The sequence below is a fragment of the Malaclemys terrapin genome, chromosome 1, assembly GCF_027887155.1.
Source record: "Malaclemys terrapin pileata isolate rMalTer1 chromosome 1, rMalTer1.hap1, whole genome shotgun sequence".
NCBI lineage: Eukaryota > Metazoa > Chordata > Testudines > Emydidae > Malaclemys > Malaclemys terrapin.
In genome coordinates this window covers 191896973-191921025 of record NC_071505.1, presented here as the reverse complement: position 1 = coordinate 191921025, position 24053 = coordinate 191896973, and the positions used below count along the sequence as shown (strand labels likewise).

The window sequence follows — 24053 nt, the reverse complement described above, 5'->3', positions numbered from 1 at the left end:
CTCTTAAAATAGCTTTTATCCTTAGCTCATAAGGATATTTCTGAAGAGCAGGCTTTTTGCCTTTGAAATGAATCAGACTGTACCAAATGGAATGTAGTTATAAAAAATGTTCATAGGAAGGATACCCTCAGATCTCTTTTATTCCGTCCGCTGTACAAAGGCATTCTTTCCTCCACCTGCCCTGCAAAGCTAATTACAAACACTAATTAGGTTAATCCAAAAGACTTGCATATTTAATTGATCATAATCCTCACATGGGGACCAATCCTGCAAAACCTAATTCACGTGAGTAGCCCTTGCTTTTGCAAGTAATCCTGTTGACTTAAATGGGACTACTCACCCAAGCAAGGACTAGTCACAGAAGGATTCTCAGAATTGGGCCCATGGTCACAATTTTACCTACACTGAGCTTCAGATCACATGGCTTATTTCTCAAAGGTAACACAGCTCGCTTTCTTGAATATAGATATAGGGATAAATTCTATTCTGTTATGCATGTGTAACCCCAATGAAATCAATGCAGTGCCACATATCTAAGTGACAGCAAAATTTGATCTGTTGATTGTTAAATAAATCTGAGAAACCCAAAACCATCTTCAAAAATCTGGGGCTACATAATAGTCAAATAACCAAAATGTTTGTACATAATTTTTGAACTGACAACTGTCTCCTGTTATAAAATATGCATATGTGCTTTTTAAACATGCAATAAAATACTAACAACTTAAAAAATAAATTATATGGTTGAATCCATAAAACTTCTACAGTCTCACGCATCAGGCTTATTAAACCAGATCCTGGATGAAGCATTTTAATATTTGTAAATACCTACTTATTACCAGTTGCATTTGTTTCCTACTAAGAGCTTTTTTATGTGTAACTCCGCTGTATATTTTCTTTCTGCCAAGAAATGATTCATAATAAACAGAGGACTAAATAAATGGATACTGGAAGAAAATAATTATATATTTTGCCATTAGTATACTTACTGGATGAAAGTAAAACAAACTTTAGCAAGTTCAGATGTTTTTGGTTAAATATTTCAAGATTTATCAAAAATTAAATATAAGTTTTGCTCTTGTGGAATCAGAAAATGGTTGGAGTGCCAGCCCACACTTTCAAAACTGCAAAATCTATTTTTCACAATAATTTTCTTTGCTTCTATTTAAAAAGGGTTTTCCCTGCAGTCTATAAGTCACGTAAGTAGTAATGTGTATATCTGTGTGCATGTGCACATATACAAGTTGCACTTAAACTGTACAGCCCACAACATACCATCAATTTTTCAGCTTAAGTCCTCGCAGAATTCACTAAGGGATTCTGCTAAAGAATTGATAGCACAGTATGGCACTGTCTCTTAGATGTACTCATAAGTGCATGGCTATGCAATGTGTATTTACAGAACTTTCCTCTTTAAAATGTTAACATATGAATAAAAGAATCATGAAGTAAAATGATCATATAAACTTAAATGGTAATGGGTGATGCATTGTGCCAGCAGTTTTTAAGAAAAGCCTCATTGGGGAATTTGCCCCTTTTATTATTCACGGAGTAAGGACACATAGGGTCAGATCCTCAGCTAGCGTAAATCAATATAGATCCGCTGACTTTAATAGAGCTATGCTGATTTAAACCAGATGAGTGTCTGGTCCTCAGTATTTACTATTCCTGCTGTTGCAAAAACTGACATGGAGTAAGATAGGACTTTTAAAAATTGTTGCTTCTGATACTTGTGTGTAAATTGTGTCTAAAAAAACACTGAATTAGTGGGAAAAATACAAGTTAAGAAAATATCTTTAATGTTGCTTATACATTTGTAAACATAGTTAAATGTGTTGACTACCAAAAGCTTAATCAGAAGGGGTAAGTGACTCGCTGTTCTTTCTGCTGAAGCTATAATCAGGATTAATTGAAGTTACAGATTAATACAGCAGATCTTCAAGGATATCTTGTAAATTTTTTTTAATGTATTTTTTTATTTATCATAATTACCTGTTTCAACAAATTGCACTAACTGAAAATTGACTTGTAATCTAGTTTCATAGTGGAAATGGTTCATAAAAAAGGCCTTTTTATAAACATTCCAAAAGATTATCTAAAATCATCATCATCACTTGGAGCGCCAGCCAAGACAAGCTGAGCCCAAACTCAGATATAAGAGCTCTTGTTGAAAATATAGTGTAGGATTATGACTTGGTGAGAGAAATTTGAAGAATTTGCTGCTATGGACCAATTCTGCTCTTATTGATGTCAATGGCAAAACTCCCAGAGACTTCAAGGGAAGCAGGAACAAGACCTCATTTAGCAAAGGATTTTTTAAAAATAAAATGCTTATAAGACCGTCCTAGGATTACAGTGTTTAAAAGTAAGCTGTTCCTTGAAAAATCAAGAATGGAGAGATGGTGGAAGGAGATTCCACAATACGGCAAATTACTGCTGACATGAAGATGGTTTTGTGTTTTTCTTTTAAAGAGAATAAAAGAATGTGATGTATCATTCGGTATCCAATCCAGTGACTTTATTTTACAATCGATAGACAAACAGACAGAAAGATTGCATACTGTGAAATTGTTGGGGCTGGCTACTAAACCTAAAGAGGTGTTTTTTAAAGCAATCATAGTTTTCTACTCCCTAAAAACTGCCTCTAAGTCAGGGGTTCCCAAACTTGGTTCGCGGCTTGTTCAGGGTAAGCCCCTGGCAGGCCGCAAGACACTTTGTTTGCCTGAGCATCCGCAGGTACAGACGCTCACAGCTCCCAGGGGCTGTGGTTCGCCGTTCCTGGCCAATGGGAGCTTCAGAAAGTGGCGCAGGCCGGGCCACCACTTCCCACAGCTCCCATTGGCCGGGAACAGCGAACTGCGGCCACTGGGAGCTACGAGCGGCCGTACCTGCGGACACTTAGGTGAACAAGCCGTGAACCAAGTTTGGGAACCCCTGCTCTAAGTTCACATCTTTACATTCTCTTTGCTCTACAGCTTTCCTGAGAGTTCAAGGCAATAGCCCACTTCTTACTACTGCAGGATATTCAAGAATTTTCTGGTTAATCTTGCTTCAGTAAACTTTATGGGCCAAATGCACCAGTCCTTCCTCAGGAAAAACTCCCATGGATTTCAGTGAGAGTGCATAAAGATGTACTTAAGGACAGGGGTGAAATTCTGTGCATAAGGCCAGCATATGTCCAATTTAAAGGCTTTAAATGACACGGAAGTGGTGGTGATCCCCTGCACAAGGGTGAACTTCAATACAGTTTCTTTGAATCTGGCATATTCAACTTATTTTATTCTCCGAATGATTCTGTAGTTTTTTTATTTCACTGGGATTTATATATTATTCTACAGCAATGGGTGTTCCACCCACCATCGCTGAAATGTTTCTTCATTCTCTTGACAAACACAAGAGAATGAAGAAACACTTCAGCGATGGTGGGTGGAACACCCATTGCTGTAGAATAATTTTTCTGTGTAAGTGGATCAATTTCAAGATTTATGGTTATGATGGATCTTTTTAATAGGTAGGTGGATAAAGAGGCTTTGAGTAAGGGCTCTAAATGCAAAGTGGAAAATATAGCCTCTTACGTGGAAAGTATTTCAGGACAAGCCAATATTTAAAGACATTTAAAGGTGCACTTAAATTTATGAAACAACAAATATATGCAACTGCAGACTTGATAAACAAATGGCTTAAATTAAAAATTCTCCTTGTATATATTTTAAAAGTTGGTAGAAAAAGTAAGTGTCCACACTGAACCCTGAGTAGTGTCAAAATCTGAAAATTACTTTTCTAACAGAGATTACAAAAAAATAGTCTGAGGTTTCTTTCTTGTTTATCAGGAATGTTTTCAGAATATGATATGTAATATTTGCTTTTTCATGCTTTCTAGAGTTGTTTTTCTAATTGCATAAACAATTATAAAAATACACCCAAATAGTCTTCAATTCCTTTCAACATTAATCTCCATTATGACTTAAAATGCACATTTTAATCTCTACCACATAACTCCTGCAGTCTTGGGATAGTTTTCCTATATTTCCTTCTCTCATTGACTCTTCAGATCTCATTTGCAAACACATCATACCTCCCTTACCTTTATCTCTTCATTTCTCTCTCTCTCTCTGCCATTAATCATTTATCCGTTTTATCAATTCTGCAAAGCATTTGGGATGCAGCTGCTATGGAAGACCCTTTACAAAAAGTTGTGTTCTTTGTGAGGCTAATGCAGAGCCCAGTGAATCAATAGCACCTTTCCAATGGACTTCAGTGAGCTTTGGATCAGGTATTATGTCTCCAAATTTGTAGAAGATATTTTCAAACAAACTCATGGAACCACGCTTCTTACAACATATACACTTCTAATTCTATTTGCTGTTGTACTTACTCTGAAAAGGTAAAAATTTAGAAGTGTCCTAAAAACAAACAAACAAAAACCTTCTACTTCTTGTGCAAAACAGTAGTAAACTGAGATTTACAAGTTCTATCACAAGTATATAAAACACTTTACTGAAAAGATCATTGAGCTGTAAAAATTCAGGAAAAATGACCCTGAATTCCATGTAAAAACTCAAATCTGCCCTCTGCCCACCTTCCCCTCCCCCCCCAAAAAAGTACATTTCCAGTAAGACATGTTCCACATCAGATTTTCTCTCTCATAGATTCATAGACTATAAGGCCAGAAGGGGCCATCATGATCATCTAGTTTGACCACCTGCTCACGGCAGGCCACAGAGCCACACCCACACACTCCTGTAGTAGCCTTTATATTTTAGCAATTCTCAGTGTCACATGCAATACAAAACGTATGCACTGGAAATCTTCACTTTTTTTTTTCTGAGATGTACGGCATTACCATGCAGGCAGTAGCTTTGAGTTCCAGGCTCAAGCTCAGAAACTACCTCCAGTTTGCAAAAATATTTATCAACCTTATTAAAGGTAATAGGAAGTAAAATTTAATCAACAAGAAAAGATACAAGGTAAGATAATCACATTGCCGCTCTAAGCAAATGGCTTTACTTAAATAAAAGAAAACTTAAGATCAGAACAAAATTGAAGCTTAAGACCCCACTGCAAAAAACAAAACCTAATACACTGACCAAGATATTACCATAGTACATCAGTATTTAACAGATGGGCAGAAAGTTACTCCTACCTGGGATAAACCGAGATGAACAGATGCGGTTTCAGAGATATACATTATTTTGCCATCAGATGCTACCACAAAAACAAATCCATCCAATGTCTGCAATAAAGAAATATTTTGGATAAAAATCTCACAGGTTAATTGATAATTTAAAATAAAGATTTTTAAAGTGTTTCCCCTCCCAAGCAGAAAATATATTATTAAAAAGAAATATTTAACCCATACTGTCCCTGTGAAGAATATTATTCAAACACAAATTTGTGAAATCCACTTCATTATCCCCTTACAGAAGTTATGCTGCACTTTAAGTTAACATTCTCCTATTAACTTGGGTTACTTTAGTATTTAGCACAAATCCTGAATTATGTGGTACTTAAGGTATCCAATGCTCTACAGGCCATTTTTACGATGTAATGGCAGAATTGAGCAATGTTTTAAATTCCTTCTACTATATTTTTATTTATGCTTTGTGGACAGAGAATTGTCTTCTTCATAGCTATTTGGAACTTGCCAGGGATGAAAAAGCCCATGACAGCTTCAGAAAGAAACAATCCATAAAGGAAACTTCATCAGACTGAAAGTGAAACATTGTAGACATTTATCACTAACATTGCAACCTGACAATCTTAACTAATGGTAACATTTAATGCAAACTCGGGGCCTGATCCTGATAATCCTTACTCACATGAGGTCTAACTTGAAAGTAATGATTACTCATGTGAGTAAAGGTTTGAAAGATTTAATTATCCCATAAAGAAAAGATTGACAGGATAGAAATTAAAACTGTACAAAGACGGCCATGATTTTCAAAAGTATCTAATGATTTTGGTTGCCTCAATTTTGAGGTGCTTTATATTGTATTTTAATAAGGGCTTGATTTTTCAGAAGGCCAGTGCTTAGGAAAATCAGAGATATCTAAAATCACTAATCACTTTTGAACTTCCTGGCCAAATACCTGTACACATGTAGATCACTGAAAAATAAACATGTATTTTTGGGAGGGGGAAACTAACTTCTAAAGTACAGAGATAAAGCAACTGCCTTGTCTATTTACTAATTCATATTTTAGGATACTGAACTAGGAGGAATGCAATAAAATCCTGTAAAAGCAGTGCACACAATGTGGCCCTAATAAAAAATATTCCAAATTATTTTCTGGCCTACTAACTATTTTTACAGCATGTAATTGAAACCAGATTACTTTTTAGCTTTACTCTTTTTTATCCCCCTCCAACATAAACAAAACTTTGTAGATATATTAAAATGGGAAAGAAATCATTGCATCCTTAAATAAAAATTTTACTTTAAACATTATTGTCAACTTTCAATTGCTGTTCCCAATCTTATAGTTAAAGTTATGTCCATTCTTCCATTAGAATTATTGTTAGGGGTTTCCAACTCAGCTAGAAAAATTGTTGCTTAGAGTTGAAATTTGGCATACAAAATATCAGCCCAGGTGCTAGTATTAAAAAAGAGTTGACAGTAACTGTGCTGATTTAATATAATTTTTGAGCATTATAATTTAGAAGTAAAATCCATTTTATGCATCATTTACAGGTAATTAGCACATAATATTACCTAACTGCTTTTGACACTAAACAAAATGTAAAATAACTAAGAGATTAAGTAGCTACTGTACAAGCAAAGGCTTTCATAAAGATTTTTATTATGTACCTACATACAAATTTTCAAGATAGACCAATGGCTCCAAACCAACATATCAACTAAATTTATTTGAAATAAAATTCAAAGTGCATATTTAATGAGCTAGATGATAACATCTCCAGCAGAGCAATTACCAAATCTTGCCTAAATATATTTATTAGGGCTGTCAAGTTATTAAAAATATTAATCACGATTAATCATGCTGTTAATAATAGAATACCATTTATTTAAATATTTTTGGGCATTTATTACATTTTCAAATATATCTATTTCAACGACAACACAGAATACAAAGTGTACAGTGCTCACTTTATATTTATTTTCATTACAAATATTTGCACTGTAAAACAAAAGAAATTGTATTTTTCAATTCACCTAATACAAGTACTGTAGTGCAATCTCTTTATCATGAAAGTTGAACTTACAAATGTAGAATTATGTACAAAAAATAACTGCATTCAAAGATAAAACAATGTAAAACTTTAGAGCCTACAAGTCCACTCAGTCCTACTTCTTGTTCAGCCAATCGCTCAGACAAACAAGTTTGTTTACATTTGCAGGAGATAATGCTGCCCGCTTCTTGTTTACAATGTCACCTGCAAATGAGAAGAGGTGATCGTGTGGCAATGTTGTAGCCGGCGTTGCAAAGTATTTACGTACCAGATATGCTAAACATTCGTATGCCCTTTCATGCTTTGGCCACCATTCCAGAGGACATGCTTCCATGCTGATGACAAGTTCTACATATGGCAGAATGTGGGTAAAACAGAGCAGGAAACATACAATTCTCCCCCAAGGAGTTCATTCACAAATGTAATTAACACATTATTTTTTTAACGAGCATCATCAGCATGGAAGCATGGCCTCTGGAATGGTAGCCAAAGCATGAAGGGGCATACAAATGTTTAGCATATCTGGTATGTAAATACCTTGCAAAGCTGGCTACAAAAGTGCCTGTTCTCACTTTCAATAGCAGGGCCGGCTCTAGGATTTTTGCCGCCCCAAGCAAAAACTATTTTGGCCGCCACCCCCACCCCGTTTTTTAATTACCCCACCCCCGGCCCCACCTCAACTCTGCCCCTTCCCCAAATCTCTCAAGCCTGGGAGAGAGGGGGAGAAGCAGCCACTCGGAGTCTCCCCCTCCCTCCCAGGCAGCAGCAGCGGAGGTGAGCTAGGGCGGCCGGGGCACATTTTTAGGGGCGGCAGCAGCAGCATTCTGGCGCCGGCCATGCCGCCCCTAAAAATGTGCCGCCCCAAGCACCAGCTTGTTTTGCTGGTGCCTAAAGCCAGCCCTGTTCAATAGCATTGTAAATAAGAAGCAGGCAGCATTATCTCCTGTAAATGTAAACACACTTGTTTCTCTTAGCAATTGGCTGAAGGAGAAGTAGGTTCTGAAGTTTTACATTGTTATGTTTTTGAGTGCAGTTATATCACAAAAAAAATCTACATTTGTAGGTTGTACTTTCACGATAAAGAGATTCCACTACAGTACTTGTATGAGGTGAATTGAAAAATACTATTTCTTTTATCATTTTCACAGTGCAAATATTAGTAATCAATAATAATATAAAGTGAGCACTGTACACTTTGTATTCTGTGTTGTAATTGAAATCAATATATTTGAAAATGTAGAAAAACATCAAAAATATTTATTAAATTTCAATTAGTATTCTATTGTTTAGCAGTGCAATTAAAACTGAGATTAATCATGATTGTTTTGAGTTAATCGCGTGAGTTAACTGTGATTAATCAACAGCCCTAATATTTATTTTATTAAAATCAATAATGTGTTTCAAACCCTATCATGAGAGTTTTCTCTTTTTAAACAAAGGAGTACACCAATTTTAAGTTGGCTTTAAATAATAAGGGTGTGGTGAAAAAAAAATCCACTCTTCATGTCATTTCAAATCTTATCTGAATCCTTATCTGAATCTACATCTTTTCTAACTGATCCATGCATTTTGCTCTTCCTTTCCTATTACTGGTTATTCACCTCAGCTGCTTTACCTAGCGCACCAAGGCTTTCTGGGTTCAATCTTAAAAACTATTCCAACTGCTCCAAGGGCCTGACTCCATACCCCTTGAAACTAATAAGGGGCTTTTACCATTGATGTCCATGTTCCTATAATTGTAGTTTATAATATAAAAGCTTCAGATTTTCATTATGTTATTATTCACGTCACTGTATCTTATCTTCAAAACAGTGGGAATGAAAGACAAGTGTGAGATACAACCCACTGCACTAGCAGTTGTCAGCTTCAACTCTAGTCATATGCATTGTATCAATGTTGCCTACTTCTTAGGCTACTCTGATACAAACTGGAAAAACAATAATGAGAATTAATACAATAGCATGGAAAGTAGAGTGACAAATTCTCTGACTGCACCTTTAAAATCTCACAGCTCAACAGCTACAAATGCCAGTAGACTACATTTAGGAATGAGGTTTTGAAAGAGTTTTCAATACTCACAGCTCAGAGGCTGAGTTTCTCTTTAGATATACTCACTACCCCAGTGTACACTTAAAAACAGCTATTGTGACTAAATACTAAACTTCCTCAATAAAACTGACCATTAAATAATTACAATTTATTATGTCTTTAAAGTGGGGGGAGGGGGAGAAAGAGTCCTTGCTGCATTAAGGTTACAAACAGAAAGCTCCCTTTGGGTGCTCCCGCCCAACTATTTCTCCCTAAATTCTCTGCTACATGGGGACGTTCACATGGGGAGCAGAAGAATTCCAGAGCAGATCAACAGGATTCGGAACTGTATTTTCAGGTGCTAGCGTAAATAAGGAGATCTAAGCCAGATGTTCACCTCCTGCTGCAGGAGCCATGCGCTCTTTTAAAGGTTTTCCCTACTGAGCAATCTGTGGATAACTATGATCTCCCATTTACAAAAACACCCTGACTGGATTGTTGATAGTAAATACAATCCACATTGCAATTCACCAGGGGCCGTTCGTAGTACCAAAAGCGATCCCTTAGTGTGTGTGCGGGGTGGGGGGATTTATTTGTAATTGTTGGACCAGGCAAACCGTTCTTATTAATGTAGGCTGTTGGTACTGCTAAAATCAAAGAACGAAAATTAAAATGACTGGCTTCACTCTGAACAGCTGAAAGAAAACCGTGGCTCTAGGTTGTGTGAACAGAATGACCTCGCAAAGTCTTCGTGTAACAACTAGGCTGGGAGGGCGATAGGGAGGATTACACAGAGTCACAAAAAATCCCAATGCAGCGTATAAAACTCGAATAAAGCATCTTCTACCTGAAGCAAATGAGATCCCAGCTCTTTAGCCACATTATCCAAGGGCCCTATTCTGCTCGGCTGGCCCCAGGCGTCGCCCAAACCTGGAAAGGAACCGACAAATCAGTTAGAAACTCGGGGATGGGAATGAGCCTCCGGGGCCGCGCGTGTCCCCGATTCCCTTGGCTGCCCAGGGTGCGGGGCTGACCTGGCCGGGCCACGGGACACTAACACCAGCGCACGTCTCCCGGCGAGGACGTAGGTGGTCTTTTCTGTAGGCGAATCAGCGCCATGACCTTGGGGTTTAGGCTCGGGGCGAGCGGAGCCTGCGGGGGGCGCGCCCTGGCGGGGCCACACGTTCCTTCGCCTTCAAATGCCACTTTAGTTCAAATCCCGCCAAGTAACCCGACCCGGGCCCGTCCTAGCCAGGGCCCAGCTGCGCCTGGTGATGGAAAGTCCCTGCGGTCCCACCGCTGTGAAAGCAGAGCTGCCGCGCCCTCCATGTCTCCCCACGCGACCCCAATGAGCCTGGGCTGGACTGTGACACGGACCCCAGGCTCTGGGGGGCCGACCCGGCAGCCTTCGCTCAGCCAAAAGCAATGAGGAGGGGCTGCAAGACTGAGCCCCGCGTTACTCTTCTCTGCAAATGCAACTGTTTAGATGATAGATAGATAGATAGATAGATAGATAGATAATGTGCCCAGGCTGACAAGAGCCTGGCTCCTTGTTATATGCACAAGCCCCACATCCGCGCCCTTTCCCTAGGGGGCTGTAACCGACGGAGCCCCTCAGGACAGACCCCACCGCCGCGCTCGGAGAAGCCGAGCGGGAGGCTGAGCGCAGCCGCGGGGGAGTGTCACTGGCGCACATGAAGCTGCCCCAGGCGGCAGCCCGGGCGGTCAGTGTGACTGAGGCGCTTCGCTTGGAGCCGCGCAGCTCCAATGTTGGTTTCCCAGAGGCGCTGGCTGCAGGGCGGGCGATGGATTTAAAGACGGTGGGAAATCGCTGCTTCGGGCCCGAAGCTGCTGAGCGCCTCTTAACCCGCAGTTACCTACGGGGCTTGGTGAGGCTGAGCAAAGGGCCGGGCCGAGAAATCCCGCGGCTCGGCAGGGCCAGCAGCAGCCTCTGCCCGGCCTCGCTGCCCCTAGGAGCCCGGCCAAGCGCCCGGCTTCGGGGCCACACGCGGCTCTGCAAAGCGAGGGGCCTAGTTGCGGCTGAAGGCGGAGCCTGCGCTGCCCAGAGGGGCCTGGCCGCCAAGAGCCCCCCGGCGAGGGTCTGTCCCCGGGAGCCGAGGCTCAGCCCTGCGCGCCTTCGCCCGCCAGCTCCTGGCCCAGGCGGACTGGCAGGAGCGCAGCCTCGGGCTGCCCCTCCCGGCCCCCTGGCCAGCAGCGCCGGGTGCGGGTCGAGCGGACGCTGGACCCCGTGCGGCGGCGCAGCCTGGCTGGCAGAGCGAGGTGTCGCCATGAGCGGGTGCCTGGGTCCGGGTCCCGCTGTGCAAACCCCGCCGGGCTTGGGGGGTGGGGTGGAGCGTCAGGGGAAATGCACGTTCGCTTCAGTGACCTAGCGCTATGGGGGGGGGGCGCTAAAAGGACTGTGGCACTCTGTGTGCGTGGCCCCGCTTGGCGCCGATGGGAATAACGCCTGTGGGTGTTTCTCCGGTCATTTTACACAGTACGACGCATGAACCTTATTCCCCGGCGCGAACAATAACGCGGCCGTCTAGCGAGGCACAGCGGCCAATGGCAGCTTGGGCACTTATCTCCCTCTGCAGCGCTCCCAGCTGGCGGCGCTAGAGAGCAGCTGCAAACGCGCCCCGAGCAGGGGCTGGAGAGGTGGCTGTCCGGCGTCACGCACTCCCTGCGGCCCAGTGACTCCCCCATGGCCCCGGTAGACGCTGCACTCAGCCGCAATGCTCCCTGCGGCCTTGCCTGGCCATGCTGCTCGCACAAGCTAAGGTGAATTCACGACGTAGCCTCTCTGTAGCGGCTGGCCCCGCTCCACACACAGCCACTTGCAAGGGACACTCGTGTGTCAGGACTGCTACGGGCTGGGGCCGAGCTACCTCTATTACACTGAAGGAGACACACACAGACCTCAAATCAGATAGTGCTGTCGGGGCGCCTGCTCTCAGCGCGGCCTTCTCTTCTCTCCCTTCCTCCGGGCAATTATGTGTCACTATTTATTGCTAAAGACTGGCCATGAAACGTCCTGGGTTTTCATTTGCTTTGCTTGACTGGCTGCAGGTGAAGCAGGCAAAGGCCTGGTCCAAACCCCAAGTCAAGGGGAGGCTCAGGACAGACAATGGAGGGAAGGGAGAGGGTGAGAAGGTCAGGATAAATCTAAACAGTTCTTAGGCAGTTGTTGTGCTGGTCTTACTGACCAATATTATCTCATTGTTTCCTTGTGCTACCCCAGCTGTCTGTATCCACCTTATACTTAGATTGTGAACTCTTTGGAGCAGGGATTGTGTTTTTATTCTGGGTTTGTGCAGCGCCTAGCACAATGGGTCTTGGCCCCTGACTAGGGCTCCTAGAGACCCTACTAATACAAGTTAATACCAGTATTAATAAACAATGGTTCAAGGCATGACTGTGCTTATTCCATGTCCAGCACTACCACTGACCTTCCTATAACTCAGTTATTCTTCTGCTCCTCGGGTGCTAAGGAGCCATATCAATAATTCAATGTATCCAGAGTCAGTCCCAAAGGTATGTCTTCTTTGAACATCCACATTAGCCATCAGAGTTGCCTGAGTGTATGCTTCAGTAAATTGAATGGCAGAAGAATTTTACCTCTACAGGCTATTTATTTTTGCTTTGGGGTATCTGTCTATATTTTGATGTTTGCCTATATTGTGAAATTGTATTTTTTAATAAATAGAGCTTCCATTTATCTACTGCTATCCTCTATTTCTCTCAGGCACTTTACAGACGTTTACAAATTCCACTGGTACATAAACTATTCCCATCTTTCTCTGCTGAAATGCAGCTTTCTCTTGAGTGGAAAGTATCTGTTGTATAAAGGAGCACAGAAAGGTGAATTTTCCTTGGCAAAATGATGCTAAATTAAAGCGTTAGTAGTTATCTTGTTGCTACACAAACTGCCCTTTTTAATAGTGCAAATGATAAAGTCACCTTGAGCCAATCAAACTCACTCACTCATAACGTTACAGATACATTTTTTTAAAACTACTCTTATGACTAAGCAGTCTCCTGACACTGAAGTACAAAGCAGGTTTGTTCTTTAAGCCAGTCATACCGAGGATTTTCAATAATGGTATATAAACAATTGTCATTCCAATATACCAATACCTAGCGGTATATTTGATTGTATCATTTGGTATTACAGTTACAGTTTTAGCAATATCGTGTCAGTATTTCCACTATTTTTATCGGAGCCTTCTAGCGCCGACTCGCTATTAACATAAAATCTCTCTCCAGCAGGATTTTTTTCTTTTCGAAATTTAAAATCGGTTTAGCCATTTCAAAATTATATCAAAATTGAATACAGTTAGTGGATTGGTTGATATTTTCCCTTGTTTTAAAGTGATTTCATCAGTCGATAAAATATTTTCTCAGAATATTATTTTCAAAGGTGGGAATAAAGCGAATACAACCTTAAACTCTGAAAAACTGACCGCAAAACATTAACGGCTCTTCCTAGAGACATGCTGCTAAGTTTGTAGGTGAGTGGTGCATATGGATGCAATAAACTCAAAGGAGCTATTCCTGACTAACCAGTAAACACTGTACACTTCACTCAGTAGGCTGGACCTAGCCAGGGAAGTTGCTGGGACAAAGTAAGCATTCTGTAAATTGCTGAAATGTAATGTGTGATTACTTAATAGACCCGAATGGTTCCAAATCACTAGCTTGTAGACTGGTTTTAAAGAGCCGGATGGACTAGAATGGTTTCAAATGAGTCATTGTGAAGGACGCGTTTAAGATGTATCTTGTATATTTACCTGTGAGAAAGCTGAGCAGCTGAAGGATTTTTTTTCCTGGCAAATATTTAACATTTGAACAACAATCAAGGGGTGCGAAATTGTTCCGCATTCAATTTTAAATGTATGGGATTACCTCTATCAATTAAGGTCAGACATTTATCTAGAGCGAGACAGGTTCACAAAGCCAAGAAATTCCAATCCAGACTGAATTCCAGAGTCTGACATTCCTGTGCCACAAACTGAACCCGAAAGTAGTCTATTATCCAGCAGGGGAAGTAAATGGTGAAGCAGACTGTCATAGAGAAAATATCTAGCTTTTTTTGAAAACTACGCTGTGTTGCCCTTGTTCTGGAGGTCTGAGTTCTGACTTGCTTCTCCAAAGCTCCTTTATATAGCCACACAGCCATGTTGGGGACAAGTGGCATCATCTCTTTGTAAATGTTAACTAAAGGGCTCTCTTCACTTTCTCGTTGATCTTAATCATGGTTCTCCTGCATTCTTTTCTCATTTTAATCGAGGTGTGCTGGGAATGCAGTGCGATTGAGTGTCCCTCCAGTACCTAGCACATTGGAGCTTCAGTTTTGATTGGGCCTTTGCGCCTACTACCCCAAGACAACTATAAGTAACAACTCGTGGTTCTATTTCTCTCCCACGCATTGAAGATTTTCTTTAGCCGGGGCGTCTAGGCAACTGTCAGTTCTACGGTGACTGTTTTCGACGGAGAGGCAAAAAATTATATGGCAGGGCATTTGAAAGTGGAGAAACTCCACGGCGTCTGATTCTCATGTTAGAATGCTCCCTCTCTTTTATTACTAAATGTGGACACGATTCTCTCCCTTAATCTGACATCTCAAACTTTGTCACATCTTAATATTCACCTCGTGGCATTTCTCAGTTTTCAGAGGGAAAAAATGGGTTACATTGTAACAAAATCTGGAAGCATTTTAGGTAAATAAAAGGTAAAAAAAACCCAGTAGCTTTTCTGTTTGGAAATCTGCTAAAATAATTACTTATCAGTAATGTAGTATGTAAGTATCAGATTGCCCTGTAATTTGGAGTATTTCCTTTGTGTCTCTACCCTATTGTGCTCCCACTCCCCTTTAGTGCACGATCCTGCGCGTTATTCAATAGCCATAATTCAAAGGAACCTGGGTCAACTACAAACATTGGGATTTCATTGCTCCCTCTCGGGGGGGATTTAACCGGCTATGGGGCAAACAGTTTATGAAGAAGAGAGGCACGTTGCAAATTATACAAAAGGCAGGAGAGCGGCAAACCAGGCAACACCACCCGTCTGCAAGAGTCAAAAAAGGAGGTGCCCCCCCCGGGTTCCTTTCCCCCTGTATTGGAGACTCTGATGGTGACCCTAATAATTCAGCAGTGAGGTTTCTTATAGTCACAACACAGACACACACACATACATATACTCCAACAGAGACCTAACCCGATCCCGCAGTTCTCAAAGGGAAAATTCTCACTGAAGCTATTGTGGCACTTGGGACCCATCCCTGAAGTCAATGATAAGTCCCTTTGATTTCTTTGGTGGGCAAGATCGGGCCTAGTCCCACACGACACTAGTCACGAACACGTGAGATAGCTGCAGGTGCCGTGATCAAATCGGGTTGTAGATCGGTACACACGGCTTTGGAGACGTATTTCTCACCTCTGAAAACTAGCGCTGCTAGTCAACCGCAACTCGTGGGGCTCTGAAATTTCAGCAATTGTGTCGCCTCCTGTTGAAATACTGTCTGCATACTCACCTTAACTCTACTGGGAGGTTACACTAATGGGGTAGGGGGAAACTATCTTGACTTTCTGGCACATAAATTATCACAGGACTAGACAAAATTAGATCGACAGCGTCCTTCAATAGCGCTCTTACATTTGTTGTGTTTTGGAGGTGGCTAGAACCGGGCCGATTGAGAGGAAAGGACAGATCTTTGTCTAGGACTAGCAGACTCCTGTTCAGGTTGGGGATCGGAACTCTACGTATATAGAACTAATTATTTGAGATCCATTAAAGATGTATTAAGAGATCCACTTGTTTTCTATTTGTATTTTTTAAGTCGCGTATTGGAAATATTAGTGCGGTCGGAGTTAAGATTTCTCGAGAAAAAAATGTTTAAAAACCAAGCCCAAACCGACTGTTCTATTGGAGCCAACAAAATTAGATCACAGACTCAACCCCCCGACAAATCACAAACAGGAGCGAGAGAAAAACCCTCCTGTAATGACAGTATTTAGACGCATTTAGTGTGGCGAGATATTTGAAAGTCTCACTCACGACAAGGGACAAATAGACAAATCACAGTTTATAATTATCATTTGCAGATGATCGTGCCATCTAGATTTATTCTAGGAGGAAACTGAAATGCGTCTTGCCGCTGATGTGAAAAGTCCAGCTGCTAAGAAATGATGGAGGAGATTATTAAAATCCCTGTTTTATTCTAATCTGCTCCCGATTCCCAAATCTTTCTTGCAAGCAGCCCATATACCTGTGACTGCTTGCTAGTTATGTATGCCTCCAACATTCCGGTGATCTCTAAATGCCACCGATTTACATTTAGAGCAAGCCTTAAAGGAAGCCCTAATGCCGTCTTTTATTTTAATAAACCCTTTAATACCATCAACTACTATTAGCTGTTATTAAAATAGGCACACACGGCTTTATGAATGGCTCACTCTCAGCATTGTTTGTAGCCTTTAAAGCGAATGTTAAACCTCGCAGATGTACAGTAAAAGACTGAGCTGAAACTGTTGTAATTCAACCTGTGTTATATTCCCGGCTCTATTTTAAATACACCGAGGACAAGAACATATTTATATGCCCTTTAAAGAATTATTAAAACGTCTATTCATAGGAATAAGTAATAGATCCCAGATTGTACTATTAAGACATGATGCCAAGCACAGAAATAAAAGAAAAAGTCACAATATCTCCCAGGCTTTTGTTTTGTTTTTAGGTAGTGGTGGGAATAGTATACGCTACATTTTTTAGTCACTTATTAAGCAGCTCATTCCTTTTGGTTTAATCATTAATAAATGCGCAGTGTTAAAGCTAGTTCTAGAAAATACGTGGAGTCACAATTTAACCTCAGCGCCATAACCTGGTGGATGGGATCTTTTCAACTCAACAATAGTCCTCACTCTCCCCCCCCCCCCATTTGTTCATTTGTGGAAAAACATATTGACAGCCAAGCACCAAAAATATCTCGTAGTATTTTTTTGTTCTGCAGCAATAAATGGCTTGGCAAAATATCAAAACGCTACAGAGGATGACGCTACAGAGTTTGAGTGTCGGGATATACGCTATGTTTTTATCGCCTGGATTTTAAGTCAGAATGTGAAGGTCAGAGCAAATCCACACGGAAAAAAACACTATACCGAAGCACGAAATTATACCCCACAAAACTAGCACTTTGGGAGAGCAAAAGAGGTTTAATGTAACTCTCCTTTCACGCTCACTTCGGTGGGCCTGTTCCGGATCCTCCCGCAAGGAGTTCTGTGGGCCCAGATTAAACTGTGCATCTTCTAAACATACAGTAACTGGTTGGATGGGAAATCTGATTGCCTCAAGCCCCGAAGTCTAGGGGAGCATAGGGATGCCCACTGCCGCGGACACCTTTTAAAATGTATGAAAAGTTGTCTACACTACGTGCCAGGGCGTATTTAAACCGTTAACTATCAAGGCTTTTAAAACCCTACCCTTTTTCCTGGCCTATTCAGGGCTGGAAGCAAGTTTCATAGCAGGACAATAATTCGAATCAAATGTAGCAGAAATTCGATGGTTTAGCAGCTAGGTTGCAGTCTCTTCCCCTCAGACTCCCCCCCCCCCAGCCTATCCCAGCTTAAAGAAACAAAACTGGCTCAGTGTTATCACGAAGATGATAATTCAGTCGTAAAAGTGAATGTTTACACACATTGGAGAATAGGGGTAGTGCACTTTTCCTCTTGTATTTACAATGTAATTATATATCTCAACATAGGTTATTTTAGATTTGATTCACCTTTTAGAAATTTTGGCACAATAAAAGGAATCTGGTTTCTAGCCAGGACATAGGCTGGAATGTTGGAGGCATACGATTTCCTCTGGGCCAAATTCTGCTCCCATTGATGTGAATAGCAAATTCCCATGGACTTCGATGAGAGGCGGATTTGGCCCTAAAGGTGTCTTGGTTGTCTGTCATGCGCGGATTAAAAAAATCACATCAAGTACAGTTTGCAGCCATGTGCCTTATATTTATGTCTTGGAGACACATGATCGCTGATGGGCACATTGAGTCACTAGACATCTGCAAAACCTTGAAGTAATTTTCTGTTACAAGAGAGTTTAAAATACTGACTGCAGACACATCATCTATTTCTCTCAAAAAACCAAGATCTCAGCAAAATATTGTATAGCAGAAAATATGCACGATGGCTCTTTCGGAGATCAAAAAATGATAGCTCTCCAGGCTCTGTTTCACTTTGGGGCACTGATCCCAGACTGCACTTGTCTGTAACACTAAATCTAAAAAGTTGTTATTTCTATTCTGCTGACTAAGGCCACTAAATAATGCCATTTGGGAAAATGTCAGGGGAAGTGGGAGACGTTCATTATAATTTCGTATAAAAACCAAATTCAGAAACATCAGCTCTTTCCTGAGGAAAGATACCCAACTATGAAGGGAGTTATTGATAGTGAAAGGAATTATGACCCAACCACTTCCCCACAAATTGTCTGGCAGAGAGTAGCTCCCAGCTTGAAACTTTCCAAAGCTGAACCAATTTATTAATGGGCATGGCTGAAATAATGTAGTTATCACTTTCCAACAACTCTCCCCGTATGAGTTTAAAAAATATATTCAGAAACACAGGAGTAAATTATTTACTTCGTCTTTCATATACTGTTCTCAGTGTTCTGGTTTTTCAATATATTTACGCAGTATTTATGGCAAAATAATACGTTTGTCATATGTATTTTAAAAATTACTCTTAAGCATGTGAGGAGTGCAGAAGCACACCGTCATTTGGTCTGAAGAGAATTTACACATAAGACACTGCCATCCTGGGTATATAAACTCGCGAGGCTTTCATCCTCTGGTTTTTTAAGTGTTCTTTGAGCATTGCAATTGTTCGTTGACACAGTTTGTTCAACAGGAGAGTTTTGTCTGGGAAACTTGTAATATAACGCTGTCCAGAGAAGTCTCAACATATGTATTTCTAAATATGTAATTCACTTATTTTGGAGGAAACACTTGCGATCAAAAATTGGGAACCCCCTCCCGAAATTACTATAAGATATTTCTTAATCGGAACTTTTGTAATGACTTAAATTTTCGAAAATCATTAGAATATACCAAAGCACTGGGATGTTTTATTACTATTAGAACTGTAAATGTCTTTATTTTATATGTTTTATAGAACTCTTTCGGTTAAACAGAATTATTGATTTTATGTAATACTAAGTAATCATTGCTCATAATTATTGACGTAGCTGATAAAGATTTTCTCGTTTTTAATTTGTAACCCTTTCATAAGCTCCTTAGAAACTAAGATGAATAACAAACTTTTCATTCTGGAATGCTAATTGTTCCTCCCTTCCCCCATCATCTGTCCAGACAGGCCAAACAAATCACAAAGGAAGAGATTTGGGTTTATTTAACCATCTAGAGAATATTAACCAGCATTTAATTTCATTTCTCTCATCCAGTTTAGTGATCACACAACATGACATATTACAAACGGCCCCACACAATATATGTCAGTTGGCCACTTCCGCTTAGTGAAAGAAATATCTGAAGTGTGTACTTGTTTGGGGGGAAGGTGTGTGTGTGTGTGTGTGTGTGTGTGTGTGTGTGTGTGTATGGGATTGAGAAGGGGTTGGTATTTTTTGGATTCAGTGTTTGGTTTAAAAAAGTCCGAGGGGAAAATCTCAAGTTTTATGTGCATTGCTCGCTCTCCCTTTAAAAGACAGGGTGTTTAAGGCTCAGTCGAGCAGACTGGGGTCTGCACGCACGCGAGAGCCAAAGGGCCAGATTCGGATCCCTTTATCCAAGTTGAATAGGCCTGCATATCCCATTGAAGCTAATGGCGCTCGCTATGGAGGAAGGCGCTGCTCAGTGGGAGTAGGGGACCATACTGCCTCGCACTACGATCTTTGCCCGGATCTCTCATTTCGCAGCAGATTTTCAATTGCATTGAAAAAGGCTGCGTCCTTCAGTCCCGGCTCAAGCAAAGCCTCCCTTTGCAAAACAAACAAACAAACAAACAAAAAGTCCTACTGGGAATTTGGTCCGAGTTAGGGTCCTCCCCGGCGCTTGCAGAAGCGGGGCATGATCATTAACAACCAAAGATGAAATCTTGAACCTGTAGCTCGTTTACAAAAGAGGGTTTATTAGTCTACTTACGGATGCGAATTTTATGACACTTTTTTTACAGCTAATTTCGCAGCCAGCCCCGTTCTGTGCGCCGATTCATTCCAATGTTTAAAGGGTTTGGCGTGGGTGCAAAAGACGCGGGCGAGGCTAGAAATGCTGAGCTCTGTTGGATCCCTGCAGGCAGGTGGACTGGGCAGCGTTTAAAGACCATACAGCTCGGTAAATGCTGCGTTTTCAGAAACACACACCCGCCGGGAATACCCCCGGCCCCCCAGGAGAATGAAAACAATTTCCCATGCAATTAGTAACAGGCGGGGGCAGGGGGGAGGCTTCTAGCAGATGTCCGCAGCGCTATGTAACTAATGATATCTTCCCGCTGACAAATGGACTCCAGACTGATGCACCATCCCACGCCGGCCCACCTAACGCAACCCGTTCTATTTATCAGTTCGGGACGCGCGGACATTTCGCTGCTGTTTGTTTGGGGTTGAGAGCAGAGCCCCGGCTGCTGCATGACCAGTACGTTGAGGGACAGAGCGAGAAGCAAAATCAAAATAATCTCAGAGAGGGGACGACGCTTTAAAACTATTAGCACAATGCATGCGCGCTACAAGTATAGTCGCGCTGCAAGTGAGCAGACAATGTGTGTGGCAGAGCGGAAACTAAGCCCAAATAATGCCCTGTGTGTTCAGTGGTATGTCTAGTTCTTTTGGTACCAATTTTTATACACTCTGGGCCGGTTGGAGATTATGTTTGTTTTTTTTTTAAATCACACCTGCAAGTTCATTGATATTAATTATATTATATTTATATTATTCGCACGTATTTTAAATAGGTTCCTTTGTTGTGGTGTCCGTTTTATGAGAGTTATTCTCAGAAATCTGTGCCACTCTCACGAAGTTTTCTGTCTCTACCCATTGCAAGTGAGTTGCATGTGAATTTGTGCTCTCCTATTTTCCACATGGCCCATCCCCCAAATCTTCAGGCTTTCTCGCTCCAATGGGAGAGAGTGAAGATAAAACACCAACTTGTCCCTAGTGTTATCCAAAGGTATTCTTGGTTCTAGGCCTTGTCAACGACGTGCCTGACCTGCTGGTTGTAGGCTGGATCCCCTCCCCCCATTCTGCTCTAGGTCTGGTCTCTACACTTTGTATTATCGCGTCCTAAATTAGGGAAATAATTTTAAGCAGCTCTAACCGCCCCCACACACAGGGAAAGAAAGAAAACAAAATCACAGAATGTACCACGCACAGATCTTGCTTGGTGTTTAGTCAGCTGCCTGGCACCATTTCCCCAAGATCTAAGCAACCTCATTGCCCTGGGTTAGAGAACTCTGCTTCTTTCCTCCTCCCGGTTCTGTCGGACTCAGCGCACCGCAACACGACCTACAAATATTCCCGTTCCAAACTCTGGGGTATTATTTGAGCTTTAAAATAAGCCTGATGAATACGACTAAACTCATGGCGACTGGCCCCCTGCCTGCTTAGCACCTTGGGCACAGGCTACAATTGGAAATACAATTCACAGAGACGGCCTGGGGTGTGCGTGGGGAGGGGTGGCTATTTATAAACAGTCACTGTCTTCAAGGACAGACAGCAACTATTTCAATGACTGTCACGGCTCATTCCGACCCCTTGCACCCTCGAAACGCAGATGATGGTAACTGCTAAGAAACTGCACTCAATATGTGCTGTCCCCCCACCGCCGCCCTGCAAAGCCCCTGCCTTAGACCCCTGCCTTATGAGAAGCAGCAGGTGCCCCGGAAGCAACCGAGGGATTTACCTTCTGGGAAGACAGCTCGCATTTTCAGGTAGCTGGTGGTGAGGCGGATGATGGAGGCCTTGTCCAGCTGGGAGGTGATAGCTGAAGGCAGAGGCAGCAACTTGGCCAGTTCGTAGAATTCTCCATTTTCTTTTTCCCTTCTAGTCTTCGCAGCATTCTTGGACTTTTCCTTCATGGCGGCTATTGCACGGCAATGAGGAGGATGGCACTGGCATATTAGACCCGATCCTTCCGGATTGCTGCGAGCATGGACTTTGACTTTATCGTTAATATTATTTTCTTCGTAAAAAACAGAATAAAAATCAGCGCATGAGAAGGGCGAGACCAGAGTGGGAAACCACCTCTGTGCCACAAGCCGCAGCAGGTCAGGAGAATGCAGTTCTGGGCTGACTCTGCAATGCAAATATCTTGCACTTGGAAAGCAGAGACTGAAAGATCTACATGGACCGGGACCGTGGCTGCAGCTGGAAATGGCTCTTCTCGTTCACAGGGAGCATATCCCCCCCCCTTTTTTTTTCTTTGTTTAGCGAATGATTTCCTGCTCTATGGAATTCTCCCCCCTCCGAAAAACAAAGCCTTCAAGCAACCGCTCAGCAGAAAATCATTGTACTAGGCAGTCTGCAATGTTTTTTTTAAAGGTAGTTGTTCTCTAATGAACTAATGCAAAGGGATCTGGTCCTAGAGCCCAAGGTGCAGAGGCGAAGACAAGCTGGAAAGGCAGCCCAGCCATAAAATGAAAGTCAAAGCCGGTGAGGAGGGAGCTGCTGGTAGGCTTGCTCTAAAACCACAGGCTCGCGTTTCCTTCACACATTTCCCTCTGAATCAGATCTAGGAGAGCGACCGCTTGTCTTGCAACCAGTGCTGGAGAAATATGCTTTCACCGTACACGTATGTATCAAACTGTGTGTATTTTAGACCACAAGTGCAGAACTTGCCTGCAATTTTGCCTAGCACAATCCCCGTTCACCTCTCATCTGAGATTCGGGGAATACTGTCTGCAACAGCCAAGCGGATTTCGCTGCTCCAGCCCGTGTTCTAAACCCGGTTCTCCTAAACAGTTACATTAAAGGATCCATTTTCCTCCAGGCCAACGTCACTTCAGTGCTGTCACTATCCAAACAAGTCCAAGGCAAGTCGTTAAAAAAAAGGTTTTATATTATAAAGAGATTTTTATTATTTGACACGCATGGAAAAAAAATAAAAAAACTGATGCGAAGCGAGAGCTAGTTCACATTGACATGCGACTAGAGAGAGGACTCTACCTTACAGGAGAAATAAGGGTTTGCTATTTCACCTTCCAAGAGCTGACAGCCAAGCGCACCACACAGCAGCGATCGGAGGCAAATCCCCCACTCTCACAAAGCCTAACTTCGGTGCTCCCACGCACGGAAACACTAATGTCTTCCTCCTCCTCCTCCTCTTTGCCAGGAATAGCCAGAGGCTCTGGAGTGGAACCTTCAGTTAATTCGTTAGTGAAGGCTGGAGCAAGCGAGAAGCGCCTCGAGAGGGGAGGGGATAAATGTGCCCCGTGACGTGTCCGCCGGTGCAGCAGCGCCTTCGGTAGGACCCAAAGACAGAGGCGCAAGGCAAGGACCGCAATTAGCACTTGCAATGGAAAAGGAGGCGGCGGGGGTGAACTGGAGGGGGTGTGGTTGTTGGAACAGTCTCCGGCTGGTGCTCCGGATCTCACCAACTCAGCCTGTATTACACACCCGCATCTACAGCCAGACACAGAGAGACCCACAGGTCCTCACACATTTCTGCGGTGGTCTGGCATTTTGAACGTATTATAAATAGCGCGGTTTAAAATAAGGTGGTGGGAGATACGTGCTAATATCCGAGACTTTGAGCTACACAACAACGCGATAGCCAGGAGGCTGGGAGAGAAACTGGTTGAAAGGACCTACAGAGCGGGGGCTGG

General features: G+C 42.2%; 1 protein-coding gene across 2 annotated transcripts in view; it reads right to left on the bottom strand.

Moving 5' to 3' along the window:
* SIM2 (SIM bHLH transcription factor 2) overlaps positions 1-23716 on the bottom strand; it is a 71005-nt gene extending 47289 nt beyond the window's left edge. The window contains exons 1-3 of one of the 2 annotated variants that reach the window (XM_054048920.1): positions 22133-23716; positions 10067-10149; positions 5144-5233 (exon numbers count right to left, since the gene is read on the bottom strand). In XM_054048920.1, coding sequence (XP_053904895.1) covers positions 5144-5233; positions 10067-10149; positions 22133-22307 — 348 coding nt within the window. In that variant the 5' untranslated portion in view covers positions 22308-23716. The remainder of the gene's footprint in view (positions 1-5143; positions 5234-10066; positions 10150-22132) is intronic. The other variant, XM_054048928.1, reaches the window with a different exon arrangement.
* Positions 23717-24053: the final 337 nt, after the last annotated feature.